The 24,111-nt window shown below is 40.5% G+C and overlaps 1 protein-coding gene across 7 annotated transcripts in view; it reads left to right on the top strand.

The window, feature by feature from the left end:
• Positions 1-24,111, top strand: part of NCOA2 (nuclear receptor coactivator 2) — a 255,430-nt gene that overhangs the window by 187,014 nt on the left and 44,305 nt on the right. For 6 of the 7 annotated variants that reach the window (XM_033125744.1, XM_033125740.1, XM_033125745.1 and 3 more), the window contains exons 5-9: positions 12,739-12,842; positions 16,938-17,115; positions 19,814-20,002; positions 22,710-22,811; positions 23,074-23,217. In XM_033125744.1, coding sequence (XP_032981635.1) covers positions 12,739-12,842; positions 16,938-17,115; positions 19,814-20,002; positions 22,710-22,811; positions 23,074-23,217 — 717 coding nt within the window. Of the gene's footprint in view, positions 1-12,738; positions 12,843-16,937; positions 17,116-19,813; positions 20,003-22,709; positions 22,812-23,073; positions 23,218-24,111 lie in introns of those variants that run through there. The other variant, XM_033125746.1, reaches the window with a different exon arrangement.

Raw genomic sequence — 24,111 nt, forward strand, 5'->3', positions numbered from 1 at the left:
AAAACAAAAACTAATTTAAGCCCGTTCTTCTGATAGGGAGTAACTTAATTACTGTTATGTCTTACTCATATTTGTGATGAGTAGTTAATTTTGATATATTCCATGGCTTATACAGCTGATCGTAATTAACCTCCTGAGGATTTTTCTTCTTGATTTATCCATCAGATCGCCGTACCCCTCACTGTCTGTATGTCTTTCAGTTGTGTCTTAAACTTTTCTATAACCTTTATTAGAGAACAAAATTGTCAGACTTTAAACAAAATGATTTTTAAAAATTTCTTGCAAGTGGATTTGACTGCTTACATAGTCTTTGTATTTGAGAGCGCATAACATATAATATCCAAGAGAATTACTAAATTACTGGACATGTCACAATAGTTTTCTCCTTAACTTAACAAACTTTGCTGGAGAATTACAGGACCATACATCAAGAAAGGAGAGGTTCCTACTGCCTGGTGAGGCATGTCAGTTTCTGAGTGAAGCTGACCCTGGTTTTCTTTTTAATTACCTGCTGCTTTAAATCATGTGGAAGGTTGGTTTCTGATTCACGGCCACTCCTGCTTACATTGGAGAGATTCCATGCCATAAGGTTTATTTAAAGGGTCACTTTGAAGATGAATTTAAGTCTGTTCCTGTTGCCATTATGAAGCATAGTAACTACTGAATGGAGATTTGACAGGAACTCTTTTTCTAGAATGTCTTTTGAACTTAGTATACTGTGATGATGATAAAGAAACTTCCTATTTTAGAAAATTAGGAAAATCTACTTGGGGATTATTTCCCAAATACTTCCTAATCTTCTCGTTTCACCTAATCTCTTATTCTAAATACAGTCATCATTCTCCTCAATCAGACAAAGTTTGGGTGCGTGTATTGAAAATCCACAAATATAAATCAGGCAAACTTTGCTTTAAAAAATTCTGTAGAGGCCTATATTTGGCCATCAAAACTAGTTTACTGGGCTTTACTTCACGTTGGTCTAGACTGCTTAGAATGTCATCCTAAGGTGACACAGCTCTTTCCTTGAAGAGGATCTGATGATCTTAGTGCAGATGAATCATTTGTAACAGCTGTGTCCCTCTGCGCCTCGTTCTGTGCAGTCAGCCACGCCGTTTGCACCGCCTTGGTCCAGCCCAACTTCAGGAAGACCAGAACCGTTTTGAGATTAGTAGGTAGAGAAGGCTAGCCATAATTCAACATACAAAAAGATGAGTTCAATCAAAACTATTTCAAGCATTTGAATAGAATAGAACAGACTTCTGTTTCTGTGTGATATAAAAATGTTACTTTGCATAGCTTCTCCCTCAAAAGTTCTGTTTTGGGTGACCACAGACTTGATGGTGCAGCTTTCAGACCCAGCACTGTGCACTTTCACTCCGTCCTTCATCCTCAATTCCTGGAGAAGAAACCTGGGTTCCTTTACCCTAGCTGGATTTCTTTGGAAGGAGTATATAAATTTTTTTTAGGTTTGTATTTGTGTAGTGTTGTGTGTATTTTTTTTAACTGTTAGGTAGCCTCATTTCCATACATACCGTGTTTCCTCGAAAATAAGACCTAGCCGGACAATCAGCTCTAATGCTTCTTTTGGAGCAAACATTAATATAAGACCCAGAATTATGTTATGTTATGTTATGTTATGTTATGTTATGTTATGTCCGGTCTTATATAAGACCAGGTCTTATATTAATGTTTGCTCCAAAAGACACATTAGAGCTGATTGTCCGGCTCAGTTTTATTTTCAGGAAAACATGGTAGTCTCTAATAGGTCATAAAAAAACTAAAACAAAAGCAATTTTTTAACCCAGCAGAACATCAACAAACATACAGAGTAGGACTAACGAAATAACCAATAATGGTGGTTTTAGGGTCACAAAAAATGGTAAACTGCCTGCAGTAATTGTTCGAACTGCCTAAAATAGACTTGAGAATAGCTACCAGTAGACCTACTCTCTTAATAGTCACTGGTTTTCCTTCCTAAACATTTACGTAGGAATTGCTGAGTTTCTGTTTATGACTTAGTAATAAACCTGCTGATCGAGAAGAACCTAATTTTCAGCAACTAGAGATTTTCACCTATAGGAAACTTTGGTGGTTGCAGATTGTCAGAATTTCTGGAGTCTTCCTCTGGAGATGGCCCCCGGATGCCCCATGACCCTGGGGCGGGTGCTGCCTTCCCTGGCCCTCTCTGATCCCTGTCCACACAGAGCTCCCTCCTTGACCTTGCAAGCGCTTACCTTACAGGCACTTCTTTGCTTCTCGGGAACTCTGACAGCGTTGATCCCGTAATAGCGTGTCTGCCCCTCAGCTCCGTTTCCCCCTCTTCTGTGGGTGGCCAGACCCATGGTGCTACATATATTTATGTAAAGTTCTCGCGTTGTTATCAATGCTTTGCTTTCTCTACTAGGATGATACGATTTAGCATAATTTAATGTTTCAGATCTCTGAATTGGATGATTCCGTGCTCTATTATCAGCTTCTTGGATTACGTGCTTTAAATTGGGAACACCCGCTTTTTAAAAAGCGTGCTCGTGAGGTCCTCCCATGGTTGCTCAAACACAGGCTGTAAGTGAGAGCTGGGGCAAGATGGTCGTAGGCACAGTGACACCAGAATTTTAGCCTCCCTGTGGCACTGTTAGACCCCCCCAGTGGGGGAAAGGCACGGAGTAGCTGTACCGCTGGCTGCAGCAATCGCTTTAGGAGGCACGGGCAACGTACCCAGGTGGATGGAAAACGAGGCGAGAAGCGCTAGCAGGTCTGACAAGTAGAACATAAAATGAATCAGGGAGCAAGATGCATGTCCATAAAAGGGAAGTGAGAGCCCGGAGGACTCCTGGGCCCCACGGGACAAATGAAGGTCAGGTTCTAGGATGGCTTTCAGTCTTCCAGGACGCAGCCCTCTGAATATCCACCGCTACGGTAAAGCGGAGGCTTGAGATTGAAGCCCTGTGAACTATCCCAAGGAGGTGGGGATTTGTGGCGGCGTGGCCAGAAGGGATCATGGGAAGTAAAGGAACCAACCCTCTGTCCTTTCCGTCTCCCCCACCCCTCAGCCCCCATCCCTTTCTTCCCTGCTCTTTTATGGGACATCTTTAAGGTGGTAAGCTTCATGGGAGTCACTGGGCATACGGAGTTGAGTAAGACAAGCCCCTTGCCAGCCTCTCCAGGGATTTCAGCCCTTCCCTGGCCTGATCTCACTTTCTAGATGGCTCTCCTGGCTCTGAGAGGCTCGGGCTTCTCCCTGTCCGCTGTGTGGGAGGAACAAGAAATCTCATGGAGCAGTCTCTTATACCGGGTCCCCAGGCAGATGGGTGATTTGTAGAACTCTTCCTGGGTTGGTTTATTTTCTTAAGAGCTAAGCATAGCTGGGAAAATCCCAGAGGCTGATAAAAACTCTCATGATACCCACACTCTCCACTGTTTATAAAGCAGGTTGTAACTTCCTAGATGATAATCGGAAATAACTGAGTTGGTCTGTTTTTGTTTTTCATCTCACAGGTGTAGAAAGAGGATTGATGGCTTTTTCCCCCAAAATGCTGTCCCCATTGTTTTGACCACCGTAGGAATTATCCAGATGCCCTTAGCCATATCGTCTGACTTTTTCTCATCCCTTTTCTACCTGATACTTTGACTCCAAAAATCAGTCTTAAAATAAACTTTCATTATGTTAAATATACAGTGAATCTCTTCAGAACATGTCCCTGTGAAGAGGCATTTGGAATGTTTAGATCCTGGTTATACCGACAGCAGCTCCAGCTATAGAACTGTTCAGCGTTAAACTGAACACCCACTATGTGCCAGGCAGGCACATAGAGGCTCTTGCAGCCAAGAAGCCAACAGTGCAGTTGAAGGGACAGATGTGAACAGAGATCAATCATTTCAAAACTCTGCAGTGAAGGGATAGGCGCAGGACACTGTACACACAGACAGCACCTGACCTGATTGGAATGAGCTTCTGGAACAGTGATGGCGTCTTCAAGGATTATGGTGGAAGGGTGTCTGTGCACAGGGAACAGTCAAAGAAAAAGCTTAAAATCTTGAAGTACGATGCGTTTCGGGAGAAAATAATCAATATTGCTAGGGCATTAGGTAGGAATAGTGGGAGACGAGGTTTGCTATGCCAATAGACAGAGCAGTTGGGAGATAAAATATTTACACTACTTAGGCCAAAGTCTTTTTAAGGATTTTAGGGAAAAAAACCTTTTTATGTAATGTCCAATTTTTAACCTATTTATCTGGAACTTTATTAAGTGCTCCCATAGTGTAATTTTTTGGCCTTGCTTGAGTTAATCTATGTGTTTGAAAGAAATAAAACATTTTTATAGTCTGGTCTTTTGACAGGCTGCCCTGAAATATTCTGAATTAGTGCTGAATTAGACTTCACCTTACTTCTCATTTCTTTAACACCCATTGATTTTTTTTTATCTTTATTTTTTTGCTCTTTTCATCTAGTCTCAGTCTCACCTTACAGCCTTCTAAACAAATTATGATTCCTCCATTTCCTTATTCAGATAACACCTAAAGCCTTAGCTAGCGGAGCCCAAGGAAATAGAATTCACTCCCAATAAGCAGTTTTCATATTTTCTTTTACCTTCATCTCTCAGTATTCACTGTAGAAGACTCACGTAGAGACACACCGTTATCACCCTGGCAATGAATGAATGCTGACGTAAGTTGAATGACATGTACTCGTTGCTTTGCAGTTGATTAACCTGCAGCACGTCTGAAGCCATGTTTCCATGGATTTAGACAGGGTTCCTCCACTGCCTAGGTGGTTTACTGTGTCTGATTGTTTTCTTCCTTCTGTGAATCATCTTTAAGTTTAAGCTCCTACAGCATAGGCATATTTAGATTATGTAAAAGAAAGCGATTTTGGACCAATTGTGTGCTCACGTGACTTACTACGAAAGATTACGCACTATTTTACCTATCAATTCACTCAATATTGATAGATAATGTGTGAAATGGGGTACTAAATAAAATTATATATTGGTGATAGATTCAATGATAGAGCCTCTTACAGACAAAAGCGTTTTCTAGCCAGCTATATCCAGAATCTCTTCTGGTTCCTCTTTTTCTCTTGATAAGAGCAGTACATTAATTTTAAAAGAACGGCCCATGTATTTCACACTTGTGGCATGAATGTTGGTTCTATTTAAGCGGCCGTGCCCAACCATTGATGAAAACGAAACCAAGCACGTTGCTTTCTCTGAAGCAGAGGGTGAGGGGATTTTGCTGCGTGGAGTAGCCTTGACATTGGTTCATTTTGCAGTTTCTTCATGCTGAATCGAAACCATGATATGTTAACAAGAAGCTCAATGTCAGAAAGAGAGGGAGGCAACTTGGGGTTTAGGTTCCTCCCGCTAGTGAAGAAAGTGCAGCTGCGCGTTTTTAATATGCACGGCAGGAGATTTCAGCAGCTTGATGATATATAGTGCATCAATGTTGAAAAGATAAACACATTTGGCGAGCACAGGAAGGGCCTTGTGTTTTTATGTTAGCAGAATGCTTCCTAATGAATAAGAATGTGCTGCTGGCTTCACAGAGCCATATGGCAGCTGTTCTAATTTTAGTTGGGTGCAGATGCATAATTCTCTGGTTTTACCTTCCAGAACCTTTGAGATGCTCCATAACTTTTCCTGTAGTATGTCATCTCTAGTGCTTGGCCAGAAACTGCCTGTCGTTGTTTCCGTGCCTCCTTTGCTCTGCATGGGTTTCCTCAGGCCGGGTTGGACAGTCACTCACCTGAAATCATCCAACTCCTAAACACAAGAAACGATGAAAAGTGGGGCTGTATTCCCACTAGAGTCTTACAATTCGGGGAGGCAATTAGACGCGTGTTTGACGTCAGTCTACTGAAAAATTGATAGCTTTCTGAGTGAGTGATCTTACTCATTTTGAGGCCGTGGAATTAATTAGCAAACCTACATAAAGTATCAGGTTCCATTTTTGTCAAAGATTCTAATACTTTCAATAATAGTGCTTCAGTAAAAGCAACTCTCCTCATGCTTGACCAAACATCAAAATAACTCTTAAACTCGTACTTGGCTTTACGTGTCAGGCAGATCTAAACACGGGCAGTGAGAACATTTTTCTATAAATGTGTAACTACTCCGTGGAATGATCTTTCAGTTGACGTATTGTTTTAGGAATTGATATTTGTTTGAATTCTAACTTTTTAAAGGTAGACTAATATCCCCAAGTTTTCCATGGCCTTTTCAGATGATTTAAAAAAAAAAAAACGAAGAAGAAAAGGAGAGCTGCACCTCTTCCATAATGGCCACATTACCCAGTGCACCTAACAGACATTAAACAGCATGTAGGTTTCTGAGCCATCAGTGGTGGCTTGCTGCTGCTGCTGCTGCTGCTGCTGCAGTTACAATTATGTGGCTGTCCCCTGAACCACCACTGCCATCCCTGGGAGGATACTAGACTCTGTCCTCGTAATGTTTTGTGCAATAGCCCTTTGACTGTGTTTTCAGTTCAGATGCCTAATAAACAAATAGACACAACTTCCTAGCATTGTAAGATTCAGTAAGTTACCAAAAATCAATAAAAGAAGAACATGTAAAGGTCTTTAAAAAATTGAAGAACATGTAAAGGTCTTAAAAAAAAAAACTTCATAATTTTAAAATAGCTAATTGTTCTTTTTTAAAGACAAATTTTTGCTAGAATCACAGTTTCTGATTTGTTGCTGTTCTCAACAGAAAACTTAAATTTTACTTTCAAATGCATGCCTGTAGCTGCCAATGATAAAGAACAGTTTCATCCAGCTGCTTCAAAAAATACCCGCTTTTCCTTGTATTTTTAAATCATTGCTATTTCAAGAGATCAGATGCTTCCCTATTCACCTTTCCCTTTGTTCTGAGAGAAAACACGAATAATAATTACTTATAAAGAAAAGTATATGGAATATAATATTAATGGTTTTTCTCCAGTTTGTGGCATGACTCATCTTAACACGGTCCCTGAAGAAATGGGGTTTTGTTCTTTGCTTTGAAACTGGAAATCTAATTAATTGCTATTGGATTTCTGGAGTGCAGGCAAATGTAGGAGGGTACCGGATGAGGTTGCTCTCCAAGCAGCCCATGAGGGAAGGGACACTTGCAGAAAGATTATAGAGACATCCTTGGACAGTCTCTCTAATCAGGGCTTTGCATTTGTAAAACTACTATTTAAAAAATCATTGCTATTTTATGATATTTTTATTTTTGGGGGAGTGAGGAAGAAAATGATAGAATTATTATTTTCATTGTTACTCTCGTAGATCATATGCTTTATCTAAAAAGAATAATGGTGAAGGTGCAGCAGGAAGAAAATGGAAGTCGGGGCATCGAGGGCTCTGAAAATTAAATTTTATCATCTCTTTCTCCAATTTAAGAGTTCCATCTGTAATAATGAGATTTCCTAAGGTTTTAATCATAGGAAACTCTGGGACAATCTTTTTCCGTTGAGTTTACTGAAGGATATTTTTGTAACAATATATTTTATGGTTAATGGATGCAAAATATAGAAAAGTAAATATAATTTGTGACCACTGGGAAAACTGCCTAATTTAAAAATATTAAATACTGTGTTTTAGTGTAGTAATGCTGTACTTACAGAAGTATAAATATGTCTAAGGATTTGAGCTTATTTATATCTGGTACATAAAAATAGCATACTCATTACTGAAATGCTCCATCAAGGTACCGATATGTGTTCAGTTAACATAATAGTACATTCTGTTTCAAAGGAGTCCTTTGCTTCCTCCTATCGAGGCTGAACTGAACACTGAACAGAGGTAGTAATTACTTCATGAAAAGTACCCACATAATATAAATTCATGGCCCATTTAATTTAGATTTCATTTATACTGATAAAGCCAAATTTCTGGGTATTTTCTCACTTCATATTATCGGGGTTTTTTTCTTTTAAATACTGAGAAATGTTCAAAGCACCAACTTAATACAGAATTGAATAATAGATGACAAATTAGCTGGAAAATGCGGATACCGGTGGGAGGGGGGTGCCAAAAAAATGTATTCACGTGACTTGTGTTCATCTTTTGTTATCAGTATATATTGAGTATTACAATTTTAATACAGGTTTTTCCTTTCTTAAATTGTGTATATGTTTTTCTGGTAGCCTCTGCATATATCCAAACATTTGGTGAGGACAGGAGTGAAAAGCCCTGAATTCTTTACCCTTTGTTTCTTATTTATTTACTGTATGAGTAGTGAAACTTTCGTATTCTCTTAATATATGTGAATAGTATTTGTATAAATATTGCAACATTTTTAAAAATTCTCTTACACATAATCAATGGACTCATTCAAAGTTTGTTTTCAAATCACATGTTCTAATATAATGTTTAATTGATCTTGTGAACATTTTTGTTTTCATTTTTAGTCAGGGATTCCTAGAATCCAGTGTAGACAGACTTTTTGCCAGCATTCCTTACCATGAGTTTTCAGAGGCCAGACTCAGATTTCCTTGGGGCCAAATGCCACATGTGGCCGGTTCCCACCAGTTTTCTTGGCAGGGTGTTACTTCTGCCTTGTCTTTGTAATATCCTGCAGAATCTAACTCAGTTACAATGTGTGTGAAATATTTCAAACGTTTTTATCTTTTCCTTGAACTTCAAGTTAGCTTCTCAAAGTTTAGCCTTAAATTGTTCTCATTTGTTTCTATTGTAATTGTTGTGCCCTCCCAGCTAAATGTGATCTCTCAGCATTGCACACAAAGTGGGACGCCCAAAACAGTGTTCTCGTTCTACTTCCTCATGGTGGCCACTCGTCCTCTGACTTCTTGTTAGCTGCTGCTTTTCTCCTGTTAAAGATTTATCAGCTGAATATTAAAAAGGAGAAAAAAATGACATGTTTTATTATTACGAATAATTTATCAGGATAATTATTTTTATCCAGGCTTTCCAATAGAGCCCAAACAAATGTTTTGTCAGATCTCAGTCATCTCCTACTTTAAGTTTTAGGCTATTACCCTAAATTACTATATCTTCTCTTTAGATTCCTAAAAAGAAAATAAAATGCTATGCAGATAACAATCCTCATTCTACATATTTTCTGATAAAAGTCTAAAATTCAATGTCTGTACATGTTATTAGAATAATTAAAGTACTCCAGCATGAGAGTTCTTCAGTGTTTTGGATCCCTCATGAGTGGGTTTTTTAAGTTTGAGTTTTAAAATTCCACACAATGTTAATGGATGAACTTAGGAATCTTTTGGGTCTTCAGAATGATGATCAGATTCTCAAAATGTAAACATCTCACAAGGTATTTTGATTGTCTGTGAGAAACTAGGAAATAGATAATCACAAGTATTGTTATTTTATATTTATTTTGCCCTGAAATGAGGCATTATTATAGACACCACAAAAGCAATAATTCATTGCCATTGTGATACCAGAATCTCATATGACAAATAGCCTGATGTTTTGTAGTGATTGGTGATAGGTCCGGGTTTGCCTTCATGATTAGCAGTTGTTGCTTCATATCTCACTCTCCCTCAACATTGACCTAAATTAAGTTCATTTTTTCAAAAGAATAAGACCACCATTTGTGACAATGAAAGGATAGGAGAACTTGGGACCCTGAGAGAACCTGAGATGCCTTGAAACTTGCTAAGGCAAAATGATTCATTCATTATTTAAGAGAGGTTCACCTCGGGAAATCCTTTCTTCATATTACTGATCCTGCCCACCTATTTCGTCCCTCCTCCTGTACCCTGGGGAGCCGGTGGGCCTACAGGGAAAAATCAGTCCCTTTTTCCATTCACCCTCTATGCCAGTTGCTTCTCCATTTCTGGGAATAAGCGCCAGCGGTGGGTCTAGTCTAGTCAGCCACTGAGATAGAGGCTTCTCAGAGACAGGGGTCGCCATTGAGGAGACAGACACAGTGACCCCTTCATGCAAGTTACCTTTTGGTGGGGACAGTGTACTATTTCATGGACTGAGCTGCTGCCTGCAGGAGGTGAGAACAGGACACCTTCCTAGGAAGGTGGGTCCGAAGCTCACGCCAAGGGGCCTTTTCGGTCTGCAAATTCTGCTGCCCCTCTAGGGAGGTCTTCTCATGTGAACCATTCCAATTTGAGAATCACTGCTGCTACTGAAAGATTGTTACTGATGAGAGTGTGATATTCCTGCGAAGAGTTAGGAGACGGGGAAAGCTGAATTAGTCATTCTGCGGGATGTTGTACCTCATGGTCCTATACCCTGGCTGCCACGTTCCAAAGACCAAAACCAAGTAAAATCTCATAGGACCACATAAATATATAGTATCTTTTATGTGGGCTTTGGAGTTAGGTATCAGTGAAACTCAAGGATCCTTAGGTCTGAAGCCTGCTGGGTCCTCTGAAAAATAGGGCTGTTAAATTACAGTAGCCTCCCTTTATCCACGGGGATACGTTCCAAGACCCCCGCCCCCAGTGGATGCCTGAAACCATGGATGGTGTGTGTGTGTGTGTGTGTGTGTGTGTGTGTGTGTGTATGTATATGTATATATATAGTGTGTTTTTTCCTATACATACATACCTGTGACAAAGTTTAATGTATAAGATAGGCTAAGTAAAAGATTAACAAGAATAACTAATAATAAAATAGAACTGTTACAACAATTTAGTGTAATAAAGGTTATGTGAATGTGATCTCTCCCTCTCTCTCTCAAAATATTATACTGTACTCACCTTTACCCTTAAAGGAGACACTCCGGCTCCTCTGTGGCATTATCCGAATTGCCAGCATCTCTACTCTTGCGCTTTGGGGCCCTTATGAATTACAGTGAGGGTGACTCGGACACAAGCACTGTGTCCGCAGCAGTCGAACTGATGACCGAGGCGTGACTAATGGTGGACAGAGGGGTGGTCATCGTGGGGGAGCAGGCAGCAGGTGGTGCCAGTGCTGTCCCTGGACTGGAGGGTCGGAAAGGGAGCAGAAACTGAAGAGAAATCTACAGCCTTACCAAGCGAACTGGCAAAGAAATAAATGTGTATTATGCCTCAGCCTGCATTTATTTGGAGTATATTTGGCAGTGAAAAGAGTTCTAGGAAAATGCGGTTGGGGGTGTCATATGTGGTGATTTTCTGGAGAGGCTGAGATGGATGTTTCCTGCCTCAGTTGAGGCTGAGGAATTGGCCTAAGACTAAGCCTGCAAATCAGATCAGCGGTAAGGGACCTCACCGTGGAGGGCAACGGGAGGAAGGAAAGTGCAGCCTGTGAGATCCACATGATACCGCGTTCTGACGGGTACCAGACCAGTCACCTCTACTTACAGCTGATCACAACTCTTTAGATCTAAGGGGGTAAATCAGGAATGTAGTAGGGTAACTGAAAAGGCAGATACAGTCTGCTTATTATAAGCAAAGAAATTACTACACTTGGAACTCAGTAAGGAAGAAATAATAACTCTAAATACGCTATAGTCAGTACATTTGTAAACTACTTTATAGTGTTTAAGGTGTGTTTGCATATTGTCCCATTTATCCTCCTGTCACAGTTTGTATGTATGGAAGGCAGGTACTAAGGCCTTAAAGAGTCGAAGTTAACTTGCTCTGACTTCTACCAAGTGGCTGAGCTTAGACTTGAACTACACAGGTCACGTTCCCTTTTCCACTGATACAGATGCAGGTGGAAGGTCTCCGCCACGGGCGTGGCAAGATTTGGAGGACCTGCATAATTTTACAAATTATTTTCTCTGTTCTCAGGTACAAATGAGGCTTTGCAGGTTTTCAAAATACTGTGTAAAAATCTTAAAAAAAAAAGGGGGGGGCAAAGTTTACCAAGATCATGAAAGCAGGTTGATTCTGAGTACTAAATTGATTTACAGTTTTATTTGCATTTAATTACGATAACATACCGTGTAAACAGGGATATAATTTATTCGGATACGAATAATTGGCACATTGCTTCTATGTTGTTTTCTAGCAAGTTGTAGGTACGTTTCGGAAAGGCTTTAAACTTTTTTGATATTGTTGAAACAACTAGTTTACATATATCAATAAATATGCATCCATTTCTTCTACAGTAGTTTTCCATGATGGAGTGTTTACAGGGCCTGTGGGCCTGAGAGCTGCCGCACACATCGTAACCCAGGAGCACATAACTATGCGTCTCTGTACCAGATAAAAGGGTGTCCATTGAAACTCCCTGGGTGCCTGACAGGGCGCCTCTACTCGCTGCCTTAGATCGTTAAGCCCCTTCAGCAAGACAGGGACCAAATCTTCCCGGTTACTTTAAATGAGACTGTGACAAGAAGTGGGACAATACAGAAGTCAAGGCGGTCGCTAGTGTCACGCGGGAGCGGCCCTGGCAGGTTGGGAGTCCTTTCTGTTCCTGCCTTCGATGTGTGTGGCTGTATCTCTGATTATGCTGCCAAATTCTCAGCAGCAGACCCTCTGGTCTCCTAGGTTAAGGAATCTCTTGAGTGGAAAGTAATTGTGCCCTATACATAGGGGTTTCATAATCTAGAAGAAACGCTTGTCAGAGACTAGCATAAAACCACTGAACTCATTTTATCAGCAGCGTGAGAGGGGATCTGAGCCACAGGTTCTGGAGGTGAAAAGTTAACGTTCTGGCTCCCGCTTCCAGCAGTTTCTCCCGTTCGGTGGCAGTCGGGATGTCCGCTAACTTTTTTATAGCCATACCTGTTCCCACCAGAGATTTTAGAAGTCATGACAATAAAAATGTGTCCGTGTCACTCTGTCCTTGAAATAGCATTGCCATTTAACTCACACTTGTGTTTGTTGCAGAGAAAGCAGCAGCGGCCAACATAGATGAAGTGCAGAAGTCAGATGTGTCGTCTACAGGGCAGGGTGTCATCGACAAGGACGCGCTGGGGCCCATGATGCTTGAGGTTAGCGCACCGCGTTCTGGTTCTGTGTTTTAGTGTTGTTGGTCTTCGTGTTATTAAATTCACTTTCAGGTGAATGTAATTGGAGGCTAACCCACAGTTAATTTTCACTCTTAAGATTGAAAACCTGCTCACCTCTTGAGTTTATTAATATGTGTCTGTCTTCTGGCTCCTGATTGCAGCATAGATACGTTTCAAATGCATCACATAGAATGAAATTAACTAGATAAGAATATACATTGACAGGCTTTAACTGCCAGTGGAGCGTTCATTTTGGAAAATCATGTTCACAAGACCTGTTAAATTCTGCGATATATTTTAATTTGAAATTTTCCCCAAATTCTTCGATTTTTATATATGCCATACACATATGCCTATATATACAGGTTAAACTTTGAGGACCAAAAAGAGGTTTATGCTTTTTACTTATTCATCTTCAAGCTAGTTTATCTCATAAAGATGAAAATTGGAAGTAATAGGCAGAACTTTTTAAGATAAGCATCACAAGTGTAATGATTGGTCTTAACTTGCCTGTTCTTTATTAACTTGAGGAAATTTTATGACCAGACTGCTGTCTAGAATTTGTAAAGTCCAGCTTTCCTATTTTATTAACTAGTAAAGTATTAAACACCTAGTGCTTTGCTGTACCTGTTTCAAAATTAAAATTCAAGATGTAGGCTATGTAAGATGAGGGGGAAAAAAAAATCAGTGAATATATAACAAGAAGCAGAGGAGCCCTGAGACATAAATTATGTCAGTTCTCGGGATAATTTAGTCTGCTGGTGATATGATGAGATTGAAAAGTACCGCATGGCCAGAAGCTTTGCAGCACTGTCACTGCAGAATCACTTAGCGTGCTGCAGCAGCCACGCGTATAGAAGAAATTAAGCTTTTTAAAGCAAAGGTAACCAATAATCACCCCTTTTCTTCTGTTGGTACATAAGATGATTTTTATTTTTAGAAATTTTAATTCTGTGAAAATCTACCATGTAATCAAAAGGTAGGCGGGGGTTGGGAGACACAGAAAAAAATATAAAGATTGTCTGACCCAGTCTTTGTATTAATATTTAGAAATGACAAAATTCATTCCCTGGGGCTGGACCTGCTGCCAAAAGACTCTAAATGATCCATGTTGACCCTTGCTTATTTCTCTTGAATCACTGGCTTGAAAGCATCCAACTACAGTCTTCAGGGGAAAAGCAAAAACACACTTAACCTGATTTTCCAGAGTCAACAGGCAGTAGAAGGCCAGAGAATGCTACTTCCCGCTTGGTTCTCAGAAGCAGATAAGAAAACTCTGAACTAGGTGGACTGTTTAGAATTAGATGGGAGAAAGTAGATAACTTCCTGTGAAAAAGGTTTTGAATTACAAACAAAATTGACTTGAAAATTATAGTAATCTAAATTATTGCATTTAGTAAATTTTCATATGTCGATGTTTATTCCCTGTATGGGGTGGGAGGGGAATTTAAGTAGGGTGGAAGATTCCTGGGAAAACTTGCAGGGCTTCTAAAAGGAAATGCTTAGAGTAACCACAAGGCTGTGACTCAAACCCTCTGAGAGCAAGTTCATTAATTGTAGAAATCAGATTGCTAGATGTCAGTGGGCCTTATCTCAGAAAATCAAACCAACATTTTTGCTGTTTCGTAACAGTCTCCTGAGAATTCAGTGCATTGAGCAAGTCCCAGTATATCAGGACTTTCGTGCTAAATACGTGAGAGAGGTAATGCTTGACTCTGGTGACTTGAGGTTTGAATTTAAATCTTTATCTCTGTTTACATGTAATAATTTAAACACAGAAAACTTGTTCTCGTCGAGCTGTTCCTAGGCATAGATGCACACTCATGCTTACATCATAGCATAGTGGTTGCTAGGCAACAAAACCAAATGTCAGCTTTTTTCATCAGAGCATATCATAGTGAGCTTTAAAAAAACACAAACAGTTTTATGAGATGAAACAATTTGATCTTTCAGTTATATTATGCCACAAATCAGTCTTTTTACCAGGGTACAAAAACAGTAGGAAGCTACATGCACTTTCAAAAGGGAACTATACATAATATACTTATGAAAATCCCTGTTGAATGTGTATCTAAAGCGGTGAGCTTAGAAAGACACTCGGTACATAACTAATTAACTGACAGACTTCCTGTCCCCCTCACAGATACACACGTTCAAGCACATATTCACAAGGTTTTCAAGGGTTGGTGCCAACCTATTACGAAAGGCAATTTACATATAGTCTTGCTCTACCCAGCATATTGCTTATACCATTGGGGAAACCTGACAAAATATTTAAGAAAAACTTAAAACCAAGTGGTGGTGTTGGGTTTTTCTAGAGGGTAAAGGGGGGAGGGAGCTTTTCACTGGTGGGTTATGGTCAGTTGTATTTGAGAGAATACTTACCATATTTTCCCGAAAATAAGACCGGGTCTTATGTTAATTTTTGCTGCAAAAGACGCAATAGCACTTATGTTCAGGGGATGTCATCCTGAAAAATCATGCTAGGACTTATTTTCCAGTGAGGTCTCATTTGCGGGGACACAGTAGTTTTGTGATGAAGATAAAATTGGAAAGATACCCAAAGAGAGCTCACAAAAAAGGAGCCTGTTAAATAATAACTTAAAGAAAAACACACTAGGGAAAAACTAAACACTTTATACCTCATCTATACACATAGTTATACCAGCATGTATGTGTAACAGTCATGTTAAAAACAGGCGTAAATACATAGCGTGGAGAAATGTGGCGTAAACTGGATAGACCAGGTGGTCCTGTTTCCAGATATGCCTGGTCAATACCAAGGCTTTTCTGGTCCCTATTCACTCATCTGATCTATAAAACAGTGCCCTCTGACAAGCAAGGATCAAAAAGGGAAAGGAGGAGTAATGAAGAGAAACTCACTGAACTCCAATCTTTGCATCGCCAAGGCAAACATGATAGCAAAAGGGACTGGGGTAAATACTGGAGCAGAACCAGCTGCCCGGTAACTGCAAGCGTGACCTCTGGAATCAGGTCCACCTGGATTCACATTCCAGCGCTGCCACTGACTAGTTGCAAGATCTTGGGCAATTCACTTAGTCTCTTTGAGCCTCAATTTCTTCCTCCTCTATAAATTCCTTCCAGAGTTATAAATATTAAAATGACACAATGTGTTTAAGGCACAGTAAACATGCTCAGTCGCCATTATTATTCTCTTTATTTCCTGAAATGACCCTTAGACTCTTCATGTCCTTCCCTAATCTAGAGTGGAATGCCAAGGAAGAGTGAGGCTTTGTACCCATTACAGGGAAAATGCTTTAGGTGCTTTAGGAGCCTGCATCTTGACAATCTAGAGAACAAGTATTCTAGAAAGGCACAATTACGTAGTTAACTTTCCAGTGCTCACTGTTATAAACCGAACCTCGAGTCCTTTTCAAAAGCTCGAGTGTCGGAACAGTGCTGACCACGTCTAAACGTGAGGTCCCAGTGAAGACTAGCAGGTCATATCAGAGAGACAGTCCCAGGCCCTTTCCCCACGTACACCAAACAGTAAAGAATTGATGATTCTTTAAAGGTCCGAGATCATCTGTGATTCTTTTCCTTTAAACCCCGGCAGCTTCAAAGGTAGTAAAATTTGAGGGTTTTTTTCCTTGGGATGTGTCCTTAAACGGAGGGAAAATCATCAACGAGCCCTTCCTCCCACTGTATTACATAAGGAACTTGACCGCATTACTTTCTGTGGGGCTGGCAGCATGGGAGTTGCTCTTCATCCCGTGGAGTAAGTACATCGATCTCATTTTGAAAATACAGACAAATAAATGCCTGTACACTTTTGCGCAATAATTACCTCCTGATAATTTAACAGAGTTAGTGTTTGTCATTTAGTTTGTGACAAGAAACCCTGATCTAGGCTCTCTCCCACTTTCTAAGATGGAGTAATTTCACTAAGAGAAAATGTGTTAATTGTTTCTGAAAAGGAGGAGAAAAGTGAGAGAGCTCGCTTTTCCATCCATCTGTGAATTACATGTTTCCTTTAAAGGAATCATTCCCTTCTTAACAATTGCATGTGGTTTTATGTCGTACCTTTTCTAACACAGTTTGTGCCTTTTCCTTTAGGCCCTTGATGGGTTCTTCTTTGTAGTGAACCTGGAAGGCAACGTAGTGTTTGTTTCTGAGAATGTGACACAGTACCTAAGGTATAACCAAGAGGAGCTGATGAACAAAAGTGTATACAGCATCCTGCATGTTGGGGACCACACTGAATTTGTCAAAAACCTGCTGCCAAAGTCCATAGGTAAAGGATTGTCTGCTGGGTCTCTCCTCACTCCCTCCCCCTCCCCCAGTACACACATTGTCTTGGTTGGAGGGGGATAAAATTAGATCCACATTATGTCAATTGGGGACATAGAGATGCTTGATATTTAAGCTTAGAAGCATGGCTAAAAGGATATTGATCTTGGTTGAATGATCGTTTTGATCCCTATATTTAAAGTACATGAAAATAATTCAGAATGAAAGTACTCATGGCAACTCTTTTCACGGGGTTGGTTTTGTTGCTGTTTTTTTAAGAAAGTGTCAAATTGCCTCCCACTCTGTCCAGTGCCAGCCGACTCTGTTCTGTCCTTTTTCTCCATGACTGTCTAGTAAGTAGAAGGTCATGAGAAGTTTACGATTCAACACATTTGGGAAAAAAGGATGTATATGGGAGTATACATCATTCGAAAACTAAAACGTTACAGGACAAGTGGTGTGTAGAGGTTCCGACGCGCTCAGCCCAGGAGCCCTAAATAGGCTCTCCTCGGTGGCTCTGCAGGCGTCTCCCTCCATCAGATGCCGCCTCCTTACCCAGCCTCCCCGTGTCAGATTCCTGCCTTCTCCATCCAATGTTTGAGACGCTGTCCGCAAGTGTTCGTGATGATTCGGGGCCATAGTTTAAAGTGGGTGGTTCGCAGCATGGGCCCACTTTAGTGTGGCTGTTCCCACTTACTAAGTGGTTCTTTTTTTAATATTCTCACTTAAACTGATGATGCTGAGAACATCTTCACAGATAAAAAGAGGTGCATATTTTAGTTGAAAATAGAGTCAAGTCCTGAGTTGTTGGCATTTCTGTTCTTTTTCTTCAGACTGTTAATATGTGCTGGTCTTATTGCTACCACAGTAAATAGGAAGAAGTCCTTTCATGGTCTATTATGGCTGGCCTTTCCTTGATGTGCCAACCCTTTGCTCAAAGTGACTGCCACAGTAATACAACACACCCGAATACTTGTGTGAGGGTCTTCTGTTCTGTTCTCCAGTAAATGAAGAAAGTGCGATTTCTTATTTCAAGTAGCTCATATTTTCAGATCTCTTCAATAATTTTACGGCTTTCTCAACCTACCTATACTTATTAATTCACTATTATTAACTCATTTGTCTAAGGAGCCTTACTTTATATTGTACTTTTTTATACTTTGGAATTACTTATTCAACTGATTATGTAGTGTCCATTTCATAAATAAGCTTGTAAGCTGATGGTGAAATAAATTCCCCAAATGTCTGCACAGGCTTATAAAGTTACCTCTGGTTCCTTCTGTTATTCTAAAATAGTTTCTTGTAGTTAACTTGCTGTTTCTTTTTTCTTTCTAGGGTTTGTTTCCTTTTTTATTCCTCTGCAGCCCAGTGGCTGTGGGGTTAGCCTGGCGCTCACCATTAACACCTAGATGTCCCATTACGTGTTTTCCAACTAGTACCTTTTGAGAGTATATGAGCCTATCTTGTGAATGGTCCATTTTTTGATCCCGTCTTTCGTTGCCCTATTGGTCTTCATATTTTTTAGATAACACATAAGGAACAGTAAAGAAAAGAATGTCAAAATGAGAATTAGGATTAGTTCTGATTCCAGCTCTTTGAGTAGTTGGACATTTCTTTGGATGTCAGTTTTCTTCTCTGTGGAATAAGGACTTTGATTTGGTGATCGATAAATACCCTTTGATTATCAAAATTAGTCATTCTTTATTTATCTCATTGGTTTTGCTAATGAATTTCCCAAAAAAAAGTATGTCTTTCCTTTCTTGCATTACCCCTTTCTTATCTTAAATATACACATTTCTAAGTATTGCTGCTAAAATAGAAGAGATGTGAAGTGGTTTTTCACTTGAAAAGAAATAAATGATATTAATCGTATATCCTCAAGGATTTTTCAGTCTTATTGAGGATATGGGCACAAAACAAAAAAGACTACACTAGAGTAATTCAGCAACAGCCACGTTGCAGAATATACACTAAAATTTCTGTAAAATTTTAGAAAAGAAAAACCTTTAAGAGGAGGTAGTGTTGCCTACCCACAGTGGTTGGTTAAGTGTGTTGAAGACCTCAGCCTTAGAGCAGGAGTACATTTGGATGGGAGCCATGGAGGCCGACTGACATTTTCCATAGAGTAGTAGGAACAGAGATATCCATGTGGGACTGGATATGGAAAAGGATGGGGCAGGGTGCTGGCCAATGGGAAACACCTTGTTAGATGAGAGCCTGGGGCTGGTTAGTGAGATTCTGATTTATCAGTTTGAATGCCGTTAGTACTCCTGACAACATCATCCAAATCCTTTTAAATAATTTAATGCATCTATAGTAAGTGCCACGTACAGATTTTTGAGTAGAGGGTAACATCTAAAACTGGAATGCAACTAGATTGAACTAAATTTCCAAGAAATCAAAGTTAGGAAAACCCGAAAAATAGAGAACTATAGTATTCTAGTAATAAGTAATCAAGGTCTGAACTTGAAGGAAAGGAGTCAGGGTAAAGAGTGAAAAAACATTTTGAAAATCCCAAGGATTTTCCCATGTTGTTGAAACATTAACCCAACAGTTTTTTCCCCTCTAAGATTATGAAATTGTGTAGAAAAGTATAAACATTATATAAAATAAAAATGTTTCCTATGTCATTTTGATGATTTGGCAAGAGTGAGTCTGATGTTAGTTTCTTTATCATTTCCGATTACTCTTGCCTTACTCAGTGAACGGGGGATCTTGGTCTGGAGAACCTCCCAGGCGGAACAGCCACACGTTCAATTGTCGGATGCTGGTAAAGCCTTTACCTGATTCCGAAGAGGAAGGTCATGATCACCAGGAAACACATCAGAAATATGAAACTATGCAGTGCTTTGCTGTCTCGCAACCAAAGTCCATCAAAGAAGAAGGAGAAGGTAGGGCAAAATCTCGAGGATATTTTATATATCTGTGTATTTATTCTTGCGCTGCTACTTTCACACTTGATAATCTAAAATTAGTGGCCAGAAAAATTGAGAGGCAGGGTTTTTCTGTTGTTGTTCTTTTCACATACTTAACAGTTTCTATGATAAATTTAATTTTATTTTTAAATCTTTAAAACAGCGCTATCCGATAGAATTTTCTGCGATAATGGTGATGTTATATATCTTCAGTGTACGATGCAGCAGCCACTGGCTACCTCTGACTGCTGACCATCTGAAATATCAATAATGCAATTGGGAGACCGAATTTTCTATTTTATTAAATTGACACTTAAACAGCCCCTTGTGGCTAGTGGGTGCCCTAGGAGAGCAGCTGTTAGTGAACCTCTCAGCCAGCGTAAGCTCCTGTGATTATCTGCGGCGAGCCATGACCCATAGCCCCAGAGAAGTGCACATGGTTCCAACAGCAGTTTTCATAACAGCTCACCTTGAGCAACTCGGAAGTTAGGGGTGCTGACCCCTGTACAGTCGAAAATCCACATTTATCTTTTGACTCCCCAAAAACTGAACTACTACTAGCCTACTGTTGACCGGAAGCCTCATCAATAACATACGCAGTCAATTAACACATATTTTATAAGTTATATGTATTATTCTCACAATAAAGTATGCTAGAGGAGAGAAAATGTTGTTAAGAGAATCATGAGGAAGAAAAAAATTTACAGTACTGTACATATTCATTGGAAAAAAAAATCCGCGTACAAGTTGGACCCGTGCAGTTCAAACCTGTGTTGTTCAAGGGTGAACTGTACTTTCAAGGGATGAATGGATCCCATGTAGTTTATCCACAGGTGCTGGGTCCCCGATACAGTGTAACACAGGGATACTAAAGAGAGGTGGGAGTAGGGAATGGAGGGGGTTTTGTACTAGAAGCTCTCAGGCTCTTCCCCTTAAAGAAGTGCTGATGTAGTGTCCACCCCTCCACCCTCCAACCAAGCACTTCTCAGCTGAGTGTCAGTCTGTAACATGAGACAGTGCTGCAGAGTGCATTCTGCCTGCGTGGCAGAAGGGGGAGAGCTAAGGACCACTGGTGAACGGCAGCGTCGTGGGCTTTATAATCAGACAGGCCAGCGCCTCATTCAGCCACTTACCAGCTCTGGCTCTGGGCAAGCTCCTTGAGCTCTCCAAACATCACTTTATTATCCAGTAGCAGTGTCAGAATGTAATCAAGATTACGTGACTATGCCTGAACCGTGATTGGCATTAAATAGTAGTTATTTAATCCTTTTAAAAAATATGTAAGTAATTTTTCATTTAAATTTTATTGGAAAGGAAATAATAGAGCTGTCATACATGATACATAGTTTTTCAAAATTAAGTTTTTACGTGGGTATGGAATGTCAAGTGATTTTATTCACTTTTATACAACAGTGCTGCTCAGTCTCCATCTATATAATATCCTAAAGCAGTATTTAAAAAAAGGTATAGCTCAGCTAATTTTTGTTTGGGTGCTGTATATTTAAACTTGTTTGGACATTTAAAATCTGATTCTGGATGTTAGCACAGTTTAGTGTAGGGTTTCTGAGCCATGGTGTGCGCAGGTTCAAATCCCATTCACCAAAGTTTTGTGTGATACTGGCTTACTGGAACTTCATGCTTTGGTTTTCTCCTCTAATTGGAAATAATGCTAGTATCTACCTCTAAAATTAAGAGGATTAAATGAATTGATAGCCTATAAAAGCAGCTAGAAAGATGTCTATCTCATCGTAAATGCTCAAAAATTTAGCTTTTATTACGTTGAGGATGAGGATTACATTTAATTTTGTGATACCTGCTCTTATTGGATATAGTTAAAGACATTCTTTTCCCAAATTTAAAGGTGAATGATTAGAAATCAGTGACTTAAGATAGGAAGAGACTATTTTTAACAACCTTTTTTTACCCAGCACTTTTTAAATTGGAGGGGCTACGCAATGTGTTCTCCATGTTACAAAGATGAATAAAACATTTCCCTGTGCTCCAGAAGTGAACACAGATGCATAAAACAGTTTTAAGTGGGGTGAGGAACAAATGCTTGGCATCGGGGATGTGAGAAACTAGCCCTGACCGCGAGTCGCAACCGGGCACATGCTGCATTTTCTAGGATTTATTCTCGGACTCTGAGTCTAGATTTAGTTTAAATTCTTTGTTTTAAATCGCACGTTGCCATTGTAGGGGTATTTACATAGTTGGGTAGAAGGTATACCTAGTGTCCCTGTATTGTGAATTTGATATGCAAGCAGCACCCTTGACAAAGCAGAATGTCAGATTGGGGGTTCATCATATTTGTACTTTATCATGAATTCAGCCAGTTGTTAGTATTAGCCATTTGATAAGAAAGGACCCCGTTCTTTTCCATGTTGGGGAGGGGGTTGCAGGTTGCCAATGCTAGTATGGTGGATATGTTTTTGTCACATGCATCGTGTGGCTTCAGCTGTGTGTCCTCAGCAACCCCAGCTGGTCCCACACCTCACGCCCCTCCCTCTCCCCTGCTGCTTCCCACTTCGGTGGACAGAATAAAGCCAGTGAAAAGCAGAGGTACATAGTGTTTTGTCACTCTCTCCGTTGTGATATACAAGGCTGTGCTCTCATAAATACACTTGAGTTTGTTTGAATCACTGAAAGAGCCTAATATGATAACCATAAATGTCTGCAATTAAAGATTTACAGTCCTGCTTGATTTGTGTGGCAAGAAGAGTTCCCATGAAGGAAAGGCCGGTTCTTCCCTCATCAGAAAGTTTTACTACTCGCCAAGATCTCCAAGGTAAATTTTCTTTCCAAAGAAATCGTTGTAGAATAGCTCGTGTTTGTGATCGCACGGGCTCTGGGAGAAGCCGGGAGCAGTGAGGACCCCGGGGGCTCCACAGGGCGGGAGGGGCACGCACTTCTCACCGTCACTCGCCCCTTTTTATCCACGGACCTGGGCTACCTACTGTAAACAAAAAAGTGGTTATCGTTTTAAAACGTAATCACTGCCCTGAAGAATGGGTCGGTATGGGGGTGTAATGCCTGCTGTTATTTCCTAGGCAAGATCACGTCGCTGGACACCAGCACCATGCGCGCCGCGATGAAGCCGGGCTGGGAGGACCTGGTGCGGAGGTGCATCCAGAAGTTTCACGCCCAGCACGAGGGGGAGTCTGTGTCCTACGCCAAGAGGCATCACCACGAAGGTACGCGGCGCTCGAGAATGTTTTGCTAAATCACTGCTTCCTGTGGGAGCCTTCTCTGAAGCAGTGATACCCGAAGGTTCACCTCAGGGAGGGACTCGGGGCTGGTTCCTTTTTGTGTTCGGGTGTCCTCGCATCACCTCGCCTGGAACATGTTGCCGCCCTAGAGCAGATTTCATAGGAGACCCTGTAGGACCAACAATGTGATGAGGGAAATAGACTTGGAGTTGAGAATTTCGCAGGCTGATGAAAGGAAAGGGAAAGAGGTCTTTTTCTTGGATCCTAAGGCTTCCAGATGTATAAGACAACTTAATAAGTCACCATCTCATAACAAAAGAAATAATTGCCTGAATCATAAGGACGATCTGGAAATAAGAATGAAATGAAATTTGCAAAGGCCAGTGAATTTTTGATTGAGGTGACAGACAGTGGGATCTCAAGCCCTCCTTCCCGATGATGACCATTGAACGCTGCCTAGATGTTTCTGGAAGGGCCAAAGAGACGAAGTGACATGTCTGGGTTCCACAATTAATAGGACTACTGGAACTAAACCCAGGACTTCACAGAGTCATATTTCAGAGTTAAGCCGCCCTTGTTGAGCATCTGGTCCTGTCTGACATTGTCCCTCTGTGGTTGTCTCAGTGGTGCAGGTGTTGTGACGCTCGTGCTATCGATGGGTGGCCGACACAGGTGAGCAGACTGGCTCCTGAGTATTCAGTTATAATAGTAGGTGTCAGCGCTGGGGGTTAATCTGAGACCCATCCTGAGGGTCACCCTGCTGTGCCGCCCCCAAAGTTCTTTCCACACCATCACTTCTTCTCTAGTGCATTCTGCTCTTTTGTTAAATTCCTTTCCTTAGCATGTACTAAGTGAGGAAAGAAGACCCTTTCTCCTTCT

Source organism: Rhinolophus ferrumequinum, chromosome 14 (genome assembly GCF_004115265.2).
Source record: "Rhinolophus ferrumequinum isolate MPI-CBG mRhiFer1 chromosome 14, mRhiFer1_v1.p, whole genome shotgun sequence".
NCBI classification, from domain to species: Eukaryota; Metazoa; Chordata; class Mammalia; order Chiroptera; family Rhinolophidae; genus Rhinolophus; species Rhinolophus ferrumequinum.